Source organism: Sinocyclocheilus grahami, unplaced genomic scaffold, assembly GCF_001515645.1.
Source record: "Sinocyclocheilus grahami isolate Dianchi unplaced genomic scaffold, SAMN03320097.WGS_v1.1 scaffold1569.1, whole genome shotgun sequence".
NCBI lineage: Eukaryota > Metazoa > Chordata > Actinopteri > Cypriniformes > Cyprinidae > Sinocyclocheilus > Sinocyclocheilus grahami.
In genome coordinates this window covers 32,369-53,328 of record NW_015506748.1, presented here as the reverse complement: position 1 = coordinate 53,328, position 20,960 = coordinate 32,369, and the positions used below count along the sequence as shown (strand labels likewise).

The 20,960-nt window shown below is 35.9% G+C and overlaps 1 protein-coding gene across 1 annotated transcript in view; it reads right to left on the bottom strand.

Moving 5' to 3' along the window:
* Positions 1-3,143: 3,143 nt before the first annotated feature.
* The window catches only part of LOC107571241 (ceramide glucosyltransferase), a 30,893-nt gene continuing 13,076 nt past the window's right edge, over positions 3,144-20,960 (bottom strand). Inside the window, exons 3-9 of the mRNA XM_016257556.1 lie at positions 8,912-9,014; positions 8,207-8,308; positions 6,257-6,369; positions 5,474-5,652; positions 4,463-4,549; positions 3,997-4,183; positions 3,144-3,626 (exon numbers count right to left, since the gene is read on the bottom strand). Of these exons, the coding sequence (XP_016113042.1) occupies positions 3,456-3,626; positions 3,997-4,183; positions 4,463-4,549; positions 5,474-5,652; positions 6,257-6,369; positions 8,207-8,308; positions 8,912-9,014 (942 nt within the window). The 3' untranslated portion in view covers positions 3,144-3,455. The remainder of the gene's footprint in view (positions 3,627-3,996; positions 4,184-4,462; positions 4,550-5,473; positions 5,653-6,256; positions 6,370-8,206; positions 8,309-8,911; positions 9,015-20,960) is intronic.

Here is a 20,960-nt window from a genome sequence, read left to right as displayed (position 1 = left end):
TGACACATATATAATATTTCACATATATAACATAAGCCGATATGGCTGAAAGTCAAAGAGAGGAACTGAAGAACAGCTTTCCCCTTTCCTAAAAAAAGAAAATGTTCGTTTCTACAGTGGTGTTTCAGGTGTTACCAATAAGACGATGAAAGAAAAGTTAGTCGCATGTTCATGCGAAGGTACATTCAGTTTTACCAATGGTGCAGAACTACAACACATTGGGCCTTATTCAAAAGCAGAATGAATTTGTTAATCATTCATAAAACGTCTGTTGTTAAGTAATAACTTTCCCTGAATCTATTATTTTATTATAATAGCGCAGAATTCAATGCAATCATTTATGCAAGAATGGTTTGAACTAATTATTCAATCAAATGCTACTATTATGCAAGAATTCATGAAATTACGCAATTCGATGCAACAATTTACTTGAAAAATGGTTTTGTGAAATTATTCAATTCAATGCAGCTATTTACAAAAGAATCAGTGGAATAATTCGCAAAACCTTGTTTGCATAAACTGGCACACCAAACTGAATAATTCATAAAACTGTTCTTATCTAAATTGTCGCCTTCCATTGAATAATTTGTAAAACCAATTCCAATTTACAGAAGAATCGCATCACCAATGATTAAATATAATGGTTTCACGAATTAATTCCATGTAGTTTACATTCGAATGTTTCTTTTGAATGATTTCGCAAAAACTCTGGCCCACTGTTTTTCTGAGGTATGATTAATGTCTAACGGTCAACAAAATCTGAAATGTTTATTATACCACAACTGGACAAGAAAATGGGTTTGGAAGCTTGATTTTGTTTCACAGCCTGAATACAGTAAAACTAATAATAATGTATATGATTATTGCTAATTGATTGATCCCCAACTTTTAATACTTCAACTGCCATGATACGAACAAATGGCATTCATTTCGTGGCCTCATGCACAAAACATACGTTTATTTCTAATAGTCAGCCCAAAGTGTTCAGTAGTAGAACAAAATCAGATGTATTCAAATTAGAAATAACAAACCAACACCAGAACAAAAACACAATGCAGGGTTTGGCATTGGACTAAAACAGTGTTTATAACTTTCTAAATGGCAGCTGATGGAATATGAAGACACATGCACATGGCTTAAGCCAACGTGTTTTTCCTGAATCACATATAATGGTTTTAAATTAACAACAAGGCTTGAACAGTTCATGAGTAGAGTAGCATCTGTGAAACAATACTGCCAGTGCTGGCATGGGTCCTTCACCATCATGATTTATGAACGCATGGTGGTAAAGAAAGAGTCAAGAAATGAGGGAAATACAGAAAGAGCGGTTTAACAAACAAAGTGCTGGCAGTACGAAACAGAGATTAGCACTTCCTGGAAAAAAAAGGGGAACACGGAGAAGAATGTCAATTGTTTCGTGAATACTGTTTGACTGTAAGAGTATATATGTTGTTGGGGAATGAGTAGAGCCAAATAGCACACTGTGCGACTGTCATATTTTGAAATGTAACAGTGTAAATGTTTGCCAGTTTTCATGCCACTCATGTCAAATTGTTTAAACTCAAAAAAAAAAAAAACGAGTCATTATTTTTTAATAATTCAATGGCCCGTTGTCAATTATTCTTCAAATATTCATATTATTCACACAATGGCAGTAAATAATTCATAATTGATCGATTCTGCCTCATTCTTCATTTTTCCCTTGTAAATTTTTACAATTTTTTTTAGAAATCCTACTGTGTGTTATACCATTCAGCATTGATTATATTCACAATATAGAATACTGGTCATGTAAATACATTTGCACACCACGCTTCTGAATTAGGGTGGGAAGAGCACCTCTCAAGCCATTAGACCTGAAATAAATATTTATACAAGTTACTAAACACTATGTCGTCATAATATAAATATGAAATTAAATATTAGAGTTCAAGTGGAATTAATTATTCGAGTTTTATCAACTCTTAAACCCACTACATAAAACCGAGTTTGGGAAACCATGGTTTAATGTAATGTTTAATGCATTTTATGATGTTGAGATAAAAAAAATAGAATATATTTATTTCTCTTTGCTTTTTTATATCAATATGGTACATTTAATGCCGCTTAAAACAAGTTAAATCAAAAGTAATCTAAAAAGTAGTCTGAATACATTACCTAAAATGAACAACCTAGTTCACGTTACTAACTACAGTTATCATCATGTAATCAGTGATGGACTACTATTTGTAAGCTCTGACAGTGCAATGAAGCTTAAATGCCTCGTTTTTAAGGTAAGGGGTTTTAGAGAGCGCATTGTTGTTTATCAGGGTCCATAAAATTAGTTTTCGTCTAACTTCAAATGATATGCCAAGTAACAAAGTCATGCCTAGATCCTGTGGATGATTGAGCAAAAAAAAAAAAAAACGAGTAAACTTTAACTTCTCAAACTCTTTACGTCAACAGAATTTGGTTTAATCGACTAACTGAAATGGCATCGGATGAAATGATCGGACAGTTTATGCATTTATATCCAGTCAAACGTCAGGAAAATACTGACAGCTTCTCAAACAAACAACAGCAGGACCAGGAAATGTGTTTTAGTAAACTTTGATCCCGGTACGAGAGCAACTACTGCAGAGAATGAAGCAAGGGAAGATAAAAGACCTTGAAGAAAAGCCATGTTGTTGGCATTAAAGATGCCAAAATTATAACAATAAAACCGCTTGCTCTTCAAATGGCACTACATTTCAGAAGATATGCGATTAAATCTGCAGATGTCATGTTGAGGAGTAAACCTCGTGCTCGAATACTGCAGGGAGAATGCAGGATCGATCGGCAGTATGCCACAATTCCCTATGTATAACCTCTACAGAAGATATTGCTCTATCCAGTAAACATAAAATGGACCTGAGTGGATCCGTTTTGAGCATTCGGAAGTCCAAAAATGTATCAAATATGGCAAGAGTGCTGTATGTTGAGAGCAACACTGTGATAAGCAAGTGATCCTTTCATGCGCTAGTGCCATTTTAAAAGACTTCAGTCATTCTCCACCTCAATATTACCGTTAAAAACTGTACCGTTCATCCAAACTCATCATAAAATGGATATGTCACGAGACAGCTGTTAAACCACCACTAAACATGTTTGCACAACTTTTTTTAAAATAAAAAAAGAGTTACATTTAGATACGTTTTTATCAGGGTTACTGATGCCCGCTGAAGTGCCGCCTCCTCTTCTTCTTCTTCACCCCTTCATAACTTTTGGCTCATCTAGAACGAGGTCTCAAATTGTCAAGAGACCGCACAGGAAAACAAAAAAAGCACCAAGGACATAAATAATCTATTTGCTAAACTAACAGGTTAAAAACTAGCAGAAGTTGGAATAACCCCCTGTTTGTCCATCTGCGCCCACTTCTTCTCATAGTTCTGTGTCCATGTACACATCAGTGCATAGTCCCAGGCACACGGTGCCGTTTAAACGTCCAAGATTTCCTCTGCAGTACCTCCGCAACGCAATCGGTAGCGTCCCGCCCTCCAGCTGATGGTGGGGTCCCAAAGAGCGGACAAGAAAATCTGAATTGTCATGGACTCCCTGATGAACCAGGCCACTGCGTAGTCCAGCTTGGAGAAGGATGGAGGACCGCCCTTTGAGGGAAAATGAGTAGAAAGACAAGAATTACAACAAGAACCGACAAATGTTGCAATTCAAGATAAAATGGCTTTGAAGAACAACTTATGATGGAACAACCTCGGTCAAATTTTGCTTGAAAGAGTTGAAAATGAAAACCATCTGTTTATAGAATTTCCTCAGACAGTTGATTTGGATGTCAAACAAGAAATGTTTCTTCAGAAATGTGACATTTCTGAGTAGAACGAGGTTAGGATTGGATTTAAACTCTAAAACAATGGGGTAAGGCTTGATTTTATCCTTTGGGAATTGATTGGAATGGTCAAAAATGGTTGTTTTGTACCAGAATGGAGCTGAAATGCAAATTAGCTGTGTATTGCGTCTCACCTGTACTCCTCTCAGCTGGATGTAATCCGAAATGAACCAGGCCAGGCAATGGCACAGGAAAAACACCATGATGTCCCAGCGGAACACGTGGTGGGCGGCCCAGCCGATGAGAAGACTGGCCACAAAGCACTCGGAGATGGGCTCGATGATGGTGGCTGGCAGCATGTTGATTCTCAGTTTGGCCCATCTATTAAGAGCAGATTACAATGAGATGAGCTCAGCTGTTTTTTCGCACCACAAAATGGGAAATGCACCCATCTAAAGTCACAAAAAAACATCATGTCTTACAGCTGGATAGCTTATTCTGATGAACGTATCAAAAGATGGACAAAATCTATTCAAGATATGCTCTGTACTATGATGCAATTTAAAAGATCCATCTGGAACGCTATCATCAATGCGCTGGAGGTGGCCCCATCAGAAAAACAGTACTGAGCATAAAAAGCTGTTTGAACAACCGCCGTACCTGATCATGCGAGACTGGAATTGTGCAATGGAGTACGAGCCAGAATTCTGCATGGCTACCTGCGTTGCCATGGAAAATTTCCATCCTCTGCAAGAGAAACACCACGTCATTGAACTGGCAAATAAAGGACATTTTAGCCGAGGCTGAGAGATACAATTCTGAACACACATTAAAGGAATATTTCATTCAAAACGAAACATTTGGTTATGATTTATTCACCCTCATGTTGCTCCACACCCACATGACTTTGAGATGATCTATTCCATACAATAAAAGCACAGGGAAGCCAGACTGTCAAGCTCTAAATAATAGACATATTAAATTGGTGCATAGAAATAAATGCACTACATACTAAATGCTACTGAACGACTTCAAATGATTTGATAAGGAAAAGATCAAAACTGAAATTCATTAAAAGTCATTGCTTGAATTTTAATTCATTATAAACCCAAGTGTTTTATAACTGAATATACATGGAAGTGAATTAGATTTTTTAATGATTAAATTACATTTTTTGGTGTTAGTCACACAAAGCTATCGCACGGCTTCAGAAACCTGGAATATAGAGCACAGCGCTACTTTTACAAATTTTTTTTCTCATCGTTAGCAGTGTTATAATTAAGCTAAAACAAAAACCATAAAATATGTTATATTTAAAAAATAAATGTTAACTGAAATAAACTAAACTACATTTGAAATTTTTTTTTTTAAATGTTTAGTTTATCTGAGGTACTAAAATAGCAAACAAAATAAACTAAATCTAACAAAACATTTTTTATAAAACTATATAGACACATTTTTTAAAAAGAGCAGCATCAACATTCTACTAAACATCTCCTTTTGTGTTTCACAAAAGAAATAAAGGCAGAGTTTTGAAACTACATGAGGGTGAGTGAATAACAGAATTTAAATGTATTTATTCCTTTAAAGACGGGTGAAAAAATGTAACCCGATGGAGTGTGATATCAAAAGCTATTAGCACGGCACAGATATTTAATGAGTCTGGCAAACCTGTCTGCGATGGCCTTGGCCATGAAGTAATCTTCAGCGATGTACTGAGCAAACGCAATCAGCCCGCCCGCTTGGTCCAGGATGTCCTTCCTCATGAGACACGACATCCCCGTGACACACTTGATTCCCGTTACATTGGCCGAGATGTAGGAACGAGGATGTGATGTTCCAAAATAAACCTGCAGGATTTCATGTGGGACAGTGTTTATACTTCACATAATTAATCTCTAAAGATTTGACGCATCAAGAATCGTATTACATATGTAAACACTTCTGCCAGTTATTTATTAGCAGAGCTGACAATTTAACATGCTAATATATTGCCTTCGAAGTCTGTTTTTGTAACATCTATTAAATTTAACGGCTCATCTACTACAATAATATAATATTTAATCAATTGAGAGATGATTGGTGATTAGATTTTACGTGGAGCTAAAAGAAAATTCATAAATAAATCAATATTGTCAGCAGTTAATGAATTTTAATATTGCACTGATTTGGCAAAAGAGCTTTAAGGTTTAGAGAAACAGAGGAACTACAACATATGGTGTCCCATTTCAAGTTTGGAGCCTCTACTAGCAACAGAGCCACAACTTGGCAGTGTAATTGCTGTGTGACAAGACAGAGCGGCCCTCGAATACATAATACACAGGTCCTATAAGCAATGGCGAGTTCATAAGCATCTAATAAAATCAAAGCTTTCCAGAGCCAAATCCAGACGACAAACGTCTTCAACACTGTCCCGACCAAGAATTTAGAAGGTCAATAGTGAAGGCTGCTGACCTGCTCCAATGTGGCGGCAAATCCTTGTCTGTCCGCCACGTAAGGAAGACCGTGAACCAGTCCCACCTTCTCCGTCATCTGATTAGCCATATCAGTGAGAGTGTCGGGCTTCACTGTTGAATATTACATCATGATTAGCACTGACACAGTTGTTCAAAGGTCAATCTCATGAAAACATGTCCTGGTCATTTTCCATTATTCTTTTCACACGAAACAGTAAGAATAAAGAATTGTATTCACTATAACACAAATGAATAATCTTTTGTTTAAAGGGGTCATATGATGCTGCTAAAAAAGAACATTATTTTGTGTATTTGGTGTAATGAAATGTGTTTATGTGGTTTAAGGTAAAAAAACAAAAAAACACTCTTTTCCACATACTGTACATTATTGTTTCTCCTCTATGCCCCGCCTTTCTGAAACGCATCGATTTTTACAAAGCTCATCTGTCTGAAAAGCGACGTGTGCTCTGATTGGCCAGCTATCCAGTGCGTTGTGATTGGCCGAATACCTCAAGCGTGTGACGGAAATGTTACGCCCCTACCATATTGTGATGACGTGTCCCAGAGCGACGAGACAAAACCAATAACACCCATTACAAACGAGGCATTTGTTGCATCCAGTGGGGACATAATTACGGATTAGAATGACTTATACGGCCTTTTTACGCATTGCGTTGCATCGCGCTGCATAAACATAAAACCATGTCTGCATTTGTGATCGGAGAAATGAAGAACAACAAGCGCTACTCTACACTGCCCAAAACTCGCGTTTGAATCATCAGTGGCAAATCCTTTAAATATGAAAACATACTTACAGTCTGTGAGTCAGAAGCGACCAGAATGACTGGAATTTCTGGAAATTAAAATTCACATTGACAGAAGTCATATTTAAAGATAATAATAATACAAAATAAAAATGCAAGACTACATATTAGATTAATGCAGTATAGTTGATTAAAGAATTTGACTTGAAATTAAAATGCACATAGATAGAAGTCGTATTTAATAATAATAATTAATAATAACAACAATGCAAGATTAGATTAAATAAACATGATCAAGCGATTATATAAATCGTAACCGGTTTATCATCCATCAATAAAGCAGATCCTCTTTAAATCCCCTTTACGGATGGATGTAAATAAGGTCACATGAAGATGTTTATTTGTGGACTGAACACCTAAAGATCATATGGCGACAGGGCCTCTGAGTGCACTAATGCATTTCACAAAGCACGCTTTACCGACGTCAGATTGGCTGGTGGGGTAAACCACTCAGAGTTGTTTAAAGCTACACAACCTCGCAGACGATACATGTTTTCTAACATGGCTTCAGCTTGATTCGAAGCAGCGGATGACATCTCTGGGCCAACCCATCTCCCCTGACTGTTTGTACGGTAACAGACTGGCTGAAGGCAGCGGGGCGGATAACAGGACCCCAGCTGTTCCTAACGAGCAAGAATCAATATCCACTCCAAGAGCTACATTTGCATATACACAGTTGGGTTGGTGTTCCTCTTACGGGGCTCCTCAGAGACCCTGCCATTTCCCTGCACACGGCTAAACAAAACTGTCACAGAGAACCGAATCCACGAGGGAGAGACATGCACCTCAGCACAACACTGCCCGTGTTCTCTCTATTATTGGCTTCATTTCACATAAAAAGCGATTATCGTCAAATACTTACCTATAAATAACCTGGCGTCAACATTGGGATATTTGCCCAGCAGCTTTTTACAAACATCGATAGCGTTTTAGGAGGGCGTGGACAAGTCTTAACTTTTATAAAGAATATCTCTTTAGGTTTGAGACTTTAGTCTTTGCAACTTTAGGGATCTTATCTACTCACGAACAGCTTGTAACACTCCAAAGAGAAAGAAAAACTTGAAATTGCATCATACGACCCCTTTAAAGTGCTCGGTTTTAGATTATAATGTGGGCAAGCTTACCTCGAATGCCACTGTCACAGATCCAGACGAGTTCGTACCTTGCCCCTTCATAAGCTGGCATGAGGTTATTTATTTTTGGATTGATGCCAACTTTCTTACCCCCTAGAACGAGATAAAGAGAAAATAAATTGCAATATTAATTACCATTAGGGCTATAAATGATTGTACCATCATACCATACCATCATAAAATTTGGCCATTTTAAAAGAAAGTGTGGTTATCAATTTATTTGTCTTTTTTCCTGTCAGTTACAGATGTTTTTAAGAGTAGAATGACATGAATAATAATATTCCAGAAATTAAAATATATTAGAAAGCATCTGAAATGTAAAAATATTTCTCTTTTGGTTCACTTTTGTTACAACAGGGACTACATTCCACGTACACTGACCGATACCCAGTCCACATGAATATTACATAATAATAATAAAAACATGATTATTTCTATGCATTTTTAACACAATCCCCATCCCAGATCTAGATCAGTCCTGCCATGTTCTCATTTAGAGACTAAATTCTCATCGAGAAATTAATTTTATATAATTTTAATTTTGCTATGTGATTTAGCAATTTTTATTCGTTTTAATTATTATTTTAATATTTCAATTTAGCTTTCATTTATTTTTTAATGAGTTTTAGTACTTCAACATATTTTATTTAAATTAATTGCCAAGGCACCATTTATAGTTTATCGTCAAATACTTACCTATAAATAACCTGGCGTCAACATTGGGATATTTGCCCAGCAGCTTTTTACAAACATCGATAGCTGGATCGTCATGGTCTTGGACACACAGCAGAATTTCATACTGTGGAAAAAGGCAGAAACAATTTTGAGCAACTCGGTCTGTTTGTAAAAGAGAACATGTCATCAAGTTATTATGGCACAATAATACATTTGGAGGCTGAGGTGAATTGAACCACACGGTTCATAAACGCTCGCTGTTTCTAAGATGGTATTCAATTACCCATAGTCCAGCGCAAGCTCTGTACTCCGCTTTATAATTGTGAGGAAGACAAGCGGAGGTCAAAACTGCCAAATAGTGGCTGCCGATAAAGTATGTCTGGCATACAGTTAATGGGGGCTATATCATGGAAAAACATTAATATATTCATTTCACAAAGAGCAAAGAGGTTGGCTGATCCTAACAGAGGTTATTTACTCATCCGTTTTAAAGATCTATTGTTTCTGGAAGAAGTATATGATCAAAAATACTAAAAATATTGTGAAATATTATTACAATTTAAATGACCTGTTTTCTATTTGACTATATTTTAAATATGTAATTTATTCCTGTGATGCAAAGCTGAGTTTTCAGCATCATTACTCCAGTCTTCATTGATTATAATCGATGCTGAAAATAGTAGTGCTGCTTAACATTTTTGTGGACACCGTGAAAACATTTTTTCAGGATTATTTGATGAATAGAAAGAAATCATTTAGAAATAGAAGTAATTTGTAACGTTGATGCATGCATTTACTATTTTGATCTATTTAATGTGTCCTTGCTGAATAAAACTATTAGTTTCTTTCAAAACGAAGAAGAAAAATACCTCACTGACCCAAAATGTGTGAAGAGTAGTGTACAGTCTTAAAGACACATTAACAAATGGTGAGATGGTGGAAAAAGTTACATAAAGAAATTAAGCAAAAACAATCATATATTGATAATTGCAATAAAAAAATTTATTAAAATAAAGCAATAAGCCCTGTGAAAAAATACAGCAAAAACTAACATTTTGAAATATTTTTACTATTTAATATTTTTACTATTTAAAATAACAGTTTTCTATTTGAATATATCATTTATTCCTGTGATTTCAAAGCAGAGCTTTAGCATCATTACTCCAGTCACATGATCCTTCAGAAATCATTCTAATATTCTGATTTGCTGCTACTGGTAATGTATATCGAAATATCGGAAATGTGTTTAAAAATCATATCACCGTTACTGAAAAAAATTATATCGCGATACATATTGATATTGAATTATTGTTTGTAGTGTAATTTACAACAGCTTCGAACTTGGCTCAACCAATCAGAATCAAGGATAATAAATAATACGAGTGACTATTTGAGATTTAATTAGCTGATTCTAGGTCAACTAGTTACAGCTTGGTCTGTAACTAGTGTGAAGTAGTACACTATAAATGTTTCATATTAACAGCATTATCTGCCACTACATGTATGATACTGGAGAAGTAGCATTTCGGTGACCACTATATTCCTAACTGTAAGTACTGTAGTACTGTCAAAATCAGTCAGCTTTAGCATGACATTCAAGTAATATCTGTACATGTTGGGGTGCAATTAGTAGATTAGGAGGAAGAATGTGGGATTAGAGAGGTAATATGTGTTGCCCATAATATTATATTATACACTAGGTAATATATACGCATTATATATGCTTAATAGTTTTTTTCTTCATCTCAAAGCCATTTTTCTTCATGGCAGGTACATTTAGTTTAAACAAAAACAGCATTTAAGAAAATGCAAATAATGTGCAGCAAAGAATTTGATAATTATGATCATATAATATCTAACATATACAATATTATGATATTTATTATGTAATAATATTATATTATAATAATTATTTTTAAAAAATGGTGTGTAAATCATTTACAATATTCATTGTTCTCATATTGCGCAGATGTTACAAATGCTTCTCATTGCACATACAACATCTTGAATACACCTTTTATATGATAAATGTTTTTATGAATATGAATTTTTAATTTCTGAATTAATCCATTCTGATATTTTTTGGGGCATGAATTCAACAACCATCTTGACTTTATAATAAAAACAAACTCATTAAAAACTCATTTTTATGAAATTAAAATCTTACGTGGTTTAGCTATTTGTTTTTAAAGAAAAACATGCAGTGAAGCAGTTAAAATATGATAAATATTTGAGAAATGTTTGTCCTCTAAATCAAAGTCAAGTGATGCACGTGGTGACGGTCAAAATCGATTAAAAAAATCTTTTAAAATATCAGATAAATTGACAGTCCAGGCTGTCATAAAAATGTCATATGGTGCGACTCTTAAACATATAAAATAATTAACTTATTAAATAATAAAACTGTAAAAAAAAAAAACGATCTTAAAACTTGCTTTAAAAAATGAAAATTGGAAGTTTGTACTCGTATGCAAGTAAGTTGTAAGCAAAAAAAATTCTCAACCACAGGACAAATTCATTAAAAAAGGTGGCACAACTTTCCAATACGCTCACCATTCAGTCCATAATCTAAAAAGAATAGACTAATCAAACACCCAAAATAGTAACAGACACTGGGGTGCAAACAGCATCTGCCAAAAATATAACTGAAAAAGATGAAGTTGAATATCTCTTATAAAGCATCAGAAAATTCAAAGGAGTCTCAAAGCTGTGCACTCTACTGAATTGAGTGGCACAGAAAGTTTGGCAGGCCACATAAAGACTTTCAGAGAAGGCAGTTTGAGGCTTGGAGTCGCACCAGGGCCAAAGTGAGAAAGAACAGGCCTGCGCTCTGACAAGAGACACCCGTCCCCCTCCAGCCACCTCATAATACTCCATAGTGACCATGTTGCCATGGCTATGGCGTGGGACACGGGAGCAGAAAGACAAAGGGGCTTTTCTGTGCTCTCAGAGATGTGGGTATGCGACAGTAACCCCGAGCAGGGTAATAGTGCTGCGCTGAAAGAGGGAGGCTCTCATTCAATTATTTATAGACGCTTCTGGGGAGCAGCCCCTCCAATTTAGATCCAGTGCAAAGAATCAGGAGCGCCTCTGATGAACTGTGCCGAGATCAGCCTGGCCCGAACGAGGGAGCATCGTAGACTAAACATGTGGTTGTGAAATAATATAACAGATGAATACTAGCGTCAAAGAGAGGTGAAGTGGAAAGCAAGGGGAAATCCAAGTGTTCAACATCTCAGATCTCGTGACATTCGTGTGTCAAAAACAGCAAAATAGAAGTGATTGTGTTTAGGGATGTTAAATTATTATATAAAATATATACTGTAAATACCATTAAAATGGACCATTGACACTCCTAATTGAGATTGTAGATAGAGTGTCAATGGTCCATTTGAGAGATAGGTGGCGGTAATGCACTTATAAGTCTGCAATCCGCCGTAAAGCAAGAAGAAGACGCCTCACGCGCCGACTGTTGAGAACGCGCTCAGGACAGTTCGAACATTGCAGTAAATCAGAGGTAAAAAAAACAATATAAATACGGTTCAGTTTCTTGCACAGACCGATCGTTTTGTGTCTTTACACCTCAATGTATCGTCAAGAGCCGCAGGGTTTAATTTGGTTTTGTTTGTGTATGGTTTTTTTTACTCTCAAAGCCGTGATTCCCATTCACTTCCATTATATGACTGACAGACTGCAACGGTAAACATCAAATTTTCATTTTTGGGTGAACTATCCCTTTAAGACACTGAAGTTCTATTACTTTCCATGTTCAAGGGCTTTGTATTTTTTCTATTTTAGTCTGAATCACATTAACATCAAGTGCAAAAAATTAATGCATGTCTGTCCATTGAAAAATACATTTAAAAAATACCAACACACAACTATCGAGCCACAACACTGCCACAATGTTGCAACTGACAAATGTCACAAAGACACATTGTGGCAACAATTTACTGATATATTTAATAGGCAATAAAAGAATAGTCTCTGCATCAAATGTCTTGAATTTATGACCGACATGGTTACAAAGGAACAACGAATAGGTTACAGGTTGTCACGCCGAAAGTTTGGTCATATCGTGTTTGCTGATTCTCTTTTTATATAATTATTTATTTTATAATAACTTTGGGCTACTTTGTTTATTTCGGTGCTTTTCTTAATAAATGAACTGAATTTTGAGTCCGCTCATTCACTTCTGTTGACACAGCCTAGGCGTGTGCGATATGACGATTTTTGATTGTTGACGATTAAAATGTCTCCATGATCTGCTTTTGAAAAAATATTGTAGTATCGTAATACAGTGCACATTCTATCAGTTACAGTTCTGGCGCCTCCGTCTCAATATACTGTGGCCTACAATGCCACATACATTCACAACAAATAACACGGGACTCTGCACTTATTCACAAATCACAAAAGTACATAATTTGCTTGTGCTTTAAAGTCTTGCCGGTTAAACATTTCATTCTCCTGCTGTTCTGACATGTGCTTTTTCTGAGAGCGTACACCTAAAGCGTGCACACACTAAAAAACCGGTCAAACAACACCTGATTACTGATTTCTTTTGTGTCTGATTGTGCTAATACTGTCAAAAACACATGGTTTACATATAAAAACAGTTGGGAGCCGCAGGGTTTAATTTGGTTTTGTTTGTGTATGGTTTTTTTTACTCTCAAAGCCGTGATTCCCATTCACTTCCATTATATGACTGACAGACTGCAACGGTTTGTGTTAAAAATCTTCGTTTGTGTTCTACTGAAGAAACAAAGTCACTTACATCTTGGATGCCCTGGGGGTAAGCAGATAAACATCAAATTTTCATTTTTGGGTGAACTATCCCTTTTAAGACACTGAAGTTCTATTACTTTCCATGTTCAAGGGCTTTGTATTTTTTCCATTTTAGTCTGAATCACATTAACATCAAGTGCAAAAAATTAATGCATGTCTGTCCATTGAAAAATACATTTAAAAAATACCAACACACAACTATCGAGCCACAACACTGCCACAATGTTGCAACTGACAAATGTCACAAAGACACATTGTGGCAACAATTTACTGATATATTTAATAGGCAATAAAAGAATAGTCTCTGCATCAAATGTCTTGAATTTATGACCGACATGGTTACAAAGGAACAACGAATAGGTTACAGGTTGTCACGCCGAAAGTTTGGTCATATCGTGTTTGCTGATTCTCTTTTTATATAATTATTTATTTTATAATAACTTTGGGCTACTTTGTTTATTTCGGTGCTTTTCTTAATAAATGAACTGAATTTTGAGTCCGCTCATTCACTTCTGTTGACACAGCCTAGGCGTGTGCGATATGACGATTTTTGATTGTTGACGATTAAAATGTCTCCATGATCTGCTTTTGAAAAAATATTGTAGTATCGTAATACAGTGCACATTCTATCAGTTACAGTTCTGGCGCCTCCGTCTCAATATACTGTGGCCTACAATGCCACATACATTCACAACAAATAACACGGGACTCTGCACTTATTCACAAATCACAAAAGTACATAATTTGCTTGTGCTTTAAAGTCTTGCCGGTTAAACATTTCATTCTCCTGCTGTTCTGACATGTGCTTTTTCTGAGAGCGTACACCTAAAGCGTGCACACACTAAAAAACCGGTCAAACAACACCTGATTACTGATTTCTTTTGTGTCTGATTGTGCTAATACTGTCAAAAACACATGGTTTACATATAAAAACAGTTGGTTGTGTCTAAAGTGAAAGTAAACAGTTGAGAGAAAAATGGCTGTGTCTGTATATTAGATGCGTGCAGCTCTTAAAGTGACAGCAGACTAATTGTAGATTACTATGCTGCCGCTAGTCATTAAAGGGACGCCATTTTGGGTGTCTGTCCCTTTAATGTTAATAAAACAACAATACACAGAGAAAAACCACTCACTGCTCTTGACTGAAGTTGACTGACAGTTGCTTTAATGGGAATCAATCTATAATTTATACAGCTAAGTGCATATAGTGTTTTACTTTTATATTTGTTCAATTAATTTCTTGAATGCTACTGCTAAATACACCTACTGTACCTGAAAAATAAAGCACTGTTTGTTTTATTTGTATATTATGTGTATCTTTGTTCTTATTTTTTAAGATTTTTTATCTTCGCCCACTTTGGCCTAAATATCTGCCATTCCTTTTTTTTGTGTTTTTTTTTGTTACAAAACTTTGTTTTTAAAACAGGGAAATTAGTTTGGCTGTACTGCTCAGACAACTTGCAAAATACATAACATAACAAAGAATCATGATAAAATGGTGAATCGTGATTTTCCTGAAAAAAATCGTGATATGATATTTTTGCCATATCGCCCACCCCTAAAATAGCCTTTAAATTACAATGTAGATTGGGCAAATGAGGACATAAATTAGTTTAAACTACAAACAACTATTGATCCACAACATTGCCACAATGTCGCAATTACTAACCGACAAACTTTTCTGGTTGCCACTACACTGCGGTGACGAAAGTTCGGTCTTCAGATTACGTTACAATCACATAACTGTCATATACTTTGGTTAGCTGAGTTAGCAATCTCGAACACAAAAGGGGTAAAAGAAGAAAGACCAATGTTTCTATAGTAAAATGGATTAATTACACAAGGAAAGGCACAGGTCACCTACGCCATTTTCCTGACCTCCACTGTCTGTTATAATCAGTGTTCCTCACTTTAAAACCCCAGAGCTGATGTCCCACCTGGCATTACGAATTTAGAGGTCTGGGCATCTATTCCAGGAAACTTAATTGCCAAAAGAAAATTGTATTAAACGTATTAAATACAAGACTTTTGGACAACGGCCTGGTGTCAAGAAGGGCAGCAAAGAAGCTACTTCTCTCCAAGAAAAATGTCAAGGAGAGACTGAAATTCTGCAGGAAGTACAAGGATTGGACAGCAGAAGACTGGTACAAAGTTATTTTCTCTGATGAAGCTCCCTTCTGACTGTTTGGGACATCTGGAAAATCGATTGTTCGGTGAAGAAAAGGTGAACACTACCATGAGTCCTGTGTTGTGGACTTCTGCCCAGAAACACTGCCATGAATAAAGAATGGTATCAAAACGTCCTGCAAGAGCCGCTTCTTCCAACAATCCTTCAGCAGTTTGGTGATGATCCATGCATTTTCCAGCATGATGGAGCACCATGTCACAAAGCAAGAGTGATAAAGATGTGTCTCGAAATTCATTACATTGAAATTTTGGATCCGTGGCCAGGCAACTCCCCGGATCTCAATCCCATAGAGAACCTGTGGTCAGTCCTCAAAAGGTGAGTGGACAAGCAGAAGCCCACAAATTGTGATCAACTCCAAGAACTAATAAGGCAAGAATGGATCGCCATCAGTCAGGATTTGGCCCAGAAGCTAATATCCAGCATGCCAGAGCGAATTGCAGAGGTTATGAAGAACAAGGGTCAACACTGTAAATATTGACTCATATTTTTTGCCAAAAAAGCCTTTAAAACTTATGATATGCTTATCATTGTTTTTCAGTATACCATAGAAACATTTGGAAAAATAATCTACAAATACTGAAGCAGCAAACTTTGCAAAACACAAAATTTATGTCACTGCCAAAACTTTTGGCCATGACTGTAGATTAGATGTGTTATTTCAACAGAACACAGAGACCAGACAAACACTGAAAAATGCAAAATGAAACCACTGCTCAAATCAACTATGCAGCTCAGCAAATGACAAAAGCTTCCGTAAATATGTTGCTCTTACTTTAACGACCCATTTTATTGAAAACTTGTTCCTGAATGTCCTTAAAGCATGTTAAATCACACTGATGTTGAGGATGGGATTCGATTATGTTTATTTGAGAACAAGTAATAGCAGATGGCAATCAGCACATAAGCATGACAGACGGAAATAATTTGATCGGAGGTTAACCAAACAACCGAACAAATTAGCAGGCAAACATAAAAACATAGTTAAAATGACGATTTAGGGTGCACATTTAGCACTGTTGGTTACTTGGTTGAGGGTGTGATTTCGGTAAGCGGACACTGATGACAGATTTTAAATGTGATCAATCTGAACAGCTCTCAGCAGCTGAACATCTGGCCCTCATGACATCCAGATCGAGATCACATTCCACTGCGTTTTGTGCGTCATTTAACATTCCTGGTAACATTTACTGAGATTTTTCTCTCTAAACCACAGATTCACTTGGAAGTTGATTTTGACCGGCCACTACAGTGTAACCTGTGGACTCCTGCAGTAACTTGGGCAAAAAAAATTTGTAACAAATTGTGCTGTAATATATGTGTTAATCTGAACAGAGTAATACACTCCTATTGGTAGTAGAAAGCATAAACAGTCATGACCAGCCAAAATATTTAATGAACAAAAGGATGAACTGTATATCTGTCAATGGCCGAATTACTAAATGAATAAATAAATCTACAGTTCTTTATTCTGATTCTGAGTGGGCCTAAGATACAAGTAAACGTTTAAAATGACACATGAAAATAAATATTTGTAACAAATATTTGTGAAAAAATTGATCAATTTAATTGTATTTGTTGGTCAGTCTACTTTTTTCCCCAGACATTTAAGTTTTAACATTATTCGGTTTATTAATACAAGCATCCCTTGGAGGCAAACCGATGAAATTGCTGCTGATAAAAATTGCAATAAAATGTAACCAACAAAATTTAATATTTACAAGTTTTAGCAATAGCCTAGCTGTTCAAGCACTGAATTATCATTCTTTCCATACCTTACATGGCAAAATGCACCAAAAATGCAGATTAAATATATTAACTGAGCGGTTATTCAAACAATAATCACTTTTTAATTTTGTTAGAATTTTGTTTTGGCAGATGATGGGATTTTTAATCCCACAAACTGAATAAGGTTATTTTAGTGAAAAAACTCCATAATACCATTGGCTATGAGCCTGTATAGGCAAGGCTGAGTGATGGTGGTGCTTGACCTACAGTAAAAGAACTGTAAAAGAATGAATGCATGCTGAAAGAGAAACAACTGCCCTAGAGATGCTGACATGTTCTGACAGATACAATCTCATGGATTAAGCAGGGTTCTTACACCCTCTCCAAAGCAAAAGTCTATTATTTTAGTTTAAAGCACACACATCTTACTATTTTTATTTTTTTTTGAAGGCACATTAGCTTTTTGTCTATCCACATTCACAACTCTGTCTATGCGGTGTAAAAACACGGGTCGATTTTCACACGGTTCTGAACAAAAACAGCAGACAGGTTGATTGAAAAATGCACATTCATCCTTTGCCAGCAGGCGGCGCTTTCGGAGCAGCAGAAATAATGTGGTTTCCCCGGTAACGGCTGTACATAAAGCAGTGCTGCGCTAATAAACGCTACTTTATCAAACATTATATAGTATGAGAGATGAAATGAAAATGCCATCGAAACTTTTCTGAAGGCAGTTCCCTTTAGAGATACATTAATATAAAACACCCGCTCTGCATTTTGACTAAAATGTTTATTCAACAAAATTAACAAACTATTCATTATTAAAGCAAATTATTATGAAACCAATGCAATTGCAATTTCAAGCCATTTATCCAAAATCCAAGCACTTTTCAAACCTTGAAAGCACTACATTAAAATTCAAGCACGTGACTCATTGCGAAAGTCTACAGAAGAAACGATGAATCATCACTGAGGCTTCTGCCTTTAATCATATAAAAATAATGCAGAAATTGATTGATCGAGAAAGTAATGACTGGATTTCTAGGTATACATTATTGTACAGGGGCGTTTTCTTTGAGGCGGCCTGCGAGAAAAAAAAGCAGTGGGTTTTAAAAAAGATTTTTATTGTTCAATTGCTGAATTACTACACTACCCATAATCCCAAAGTGTAATCAACCAATCAGAGAAGTCACATGTAAAATGGAAATGAGAAAGAAGGGTCATGGTGAGTTTTTGCAGGCCAGCTAAGCTGTGTTAGCTAAAGTTAGCTAGTCACATAGCAACCTAGCTATCTAAAGTTAATTGGTATTAAAATGGTATGAAGTACTGTAGGGTCTGATATAAAAACACGTTAAAAAAAACCCCAAAATTGACCCAGAAACCCCAAGTGCAATGATTTATTGTAATATCTGTAGTAGTTTTTAACGGTTTAAAAAAGAAAAGAAAAGCATTTTTACTGTAATACAATAAAGGTCTAATGAAAATACATTAAAAACTGACCCAGAAAAACCAGCTGATTCAGCTACAACATTTTAAATGTACTTTTTTTTTAAAAATACTTGGTAAAGATGTGTGATTTCAGAGTTGATTTAGAATTCTTTATTTATAATAAAAAAAAAATTATCGCATTGACAAAATTAATGAGAAAAATATTCCCAAAACCAACTAAGGCCACTGAATAAGATAGCGGTCACGGTTATATTGGACTGCCTATAGATTAGATTCAGGTTCATACAAACAAATGCAGTGCAGTTCTAGTAGCATTACTAGCAATCAAGTTTTTCCTCCTGTTGTTCACTTGAAAATTCACAAGGAACGCTCCTAAAGAGGGGAACCACTTCTCCAACAAAGAGCAGCAGCTGGAGGAAGAATCAACATCTGTGCTGCTCAAACAGATGTTCCACAGAAAATAGAGCAGACTGTCTGAATGCACCACTGCAGAAATAATGTACCCCGTCATCTCGCTTCACACACACATCACCCGAATCTTGAGCGGAGCACAGGAAGAGCAGCAGAGCTTTATCCACCACCAACACTTTGATCGAAGACTGAACTACAGAAACCTCAACCTTCATTCGCTCGTGACTCATTGCGAAAGTCTACAGAAGAAACGATGAATCATCACTGAGTCTTCTGCCTTTAATCATATAAAAATAATGCAGAAATTGATTGATCGAGAAAGTAATGACTGGATTTCTAGGTATACATTATTGTACTTTGAGGCGGCCTGCGAGAAAAAAAAGCAGTGGGTTTTAAAAAAGATTTTTTATTGTTCAATTGCTGAATTACTACACTACCCATAATCCCAAAGTGTAATCAACCAATCAGAGAAGTCACATGTAAAATGGAAATGAGAAAGAAGGGTCATGGTGAGTTTTTGCAGGCCAGCTAAGCTGTGTTAGCTAAAGTTAGCTAGTCACATAGCAACCTAGCTATCTAAAGTTAATTGGTATTAAAATGGTATGAAGTACTGTAGGGTCTGATATGAAAACACGTTAAAAAAAAAACCCAAAATTGACCCAGAAACCCCAAGTGCAATGATTTATTGTAATATCTGTAGTAGTTTTTAACGGTTTAAAAAAAGAAAAGAAAAGCATTTTTACTGTAATACAATAAAGGTCTAATGAAAATACATTAAAAACTGACCCAGAAAAACCAGCTGATTCAGCTACAACATTTTAAATGTACTTTTTTTTTTTAAATACTTGGTAAAGATGTGTGATTTCAGAGTTGATTTAGAATTCTTTATTTATAATAAAAAAAAATTTATTGCATTGACAAAATGAATGAGAAAAATATTCCCAAAACCAACTAAGGCCACTGAATAAGATAGCGGTCACGGTTATATTGGACTGCCTATAGATTAGATTCAGGTTCATACAAACAAATGCAGTGCAGTTCTAGTAGCATTACTAGCAATCAAGTTTTTTTTAACTATAATTCCATCATAAGAGATTGAGGGGACTGGACTTTCTGTTTAGGGTAGGTCATGGAATTGCATATTATATGCCAGATCAATTTCATTTTTAATTTAGGAGCTCTAACAGATGGCTTACAAATCATCCAACGGTAAATGGGTTATTTCGCAGAGCAGCCACACCTGGAAAAGCTCCTCATTAGAAAAGCATCAGTGATTTGATCAAAAGCTTTGTGCTCAAGTCACGAATCAAAATGGAAACACTGTAATTAGATGGTGGCAGTGCTCAGCAACAAAGATGAGTATGTATTAACAGGGGACGCACCCTGCGTGTTTCCATCACGTCTGCCGTAACCTCTTCATTATTGCTAAACAGTCACCGCCTTTAGCAAGTCCTGATGGGTGAACCTCATGAAGAACATATCCAGGACTTAGAAAATTAAGCTTATTGT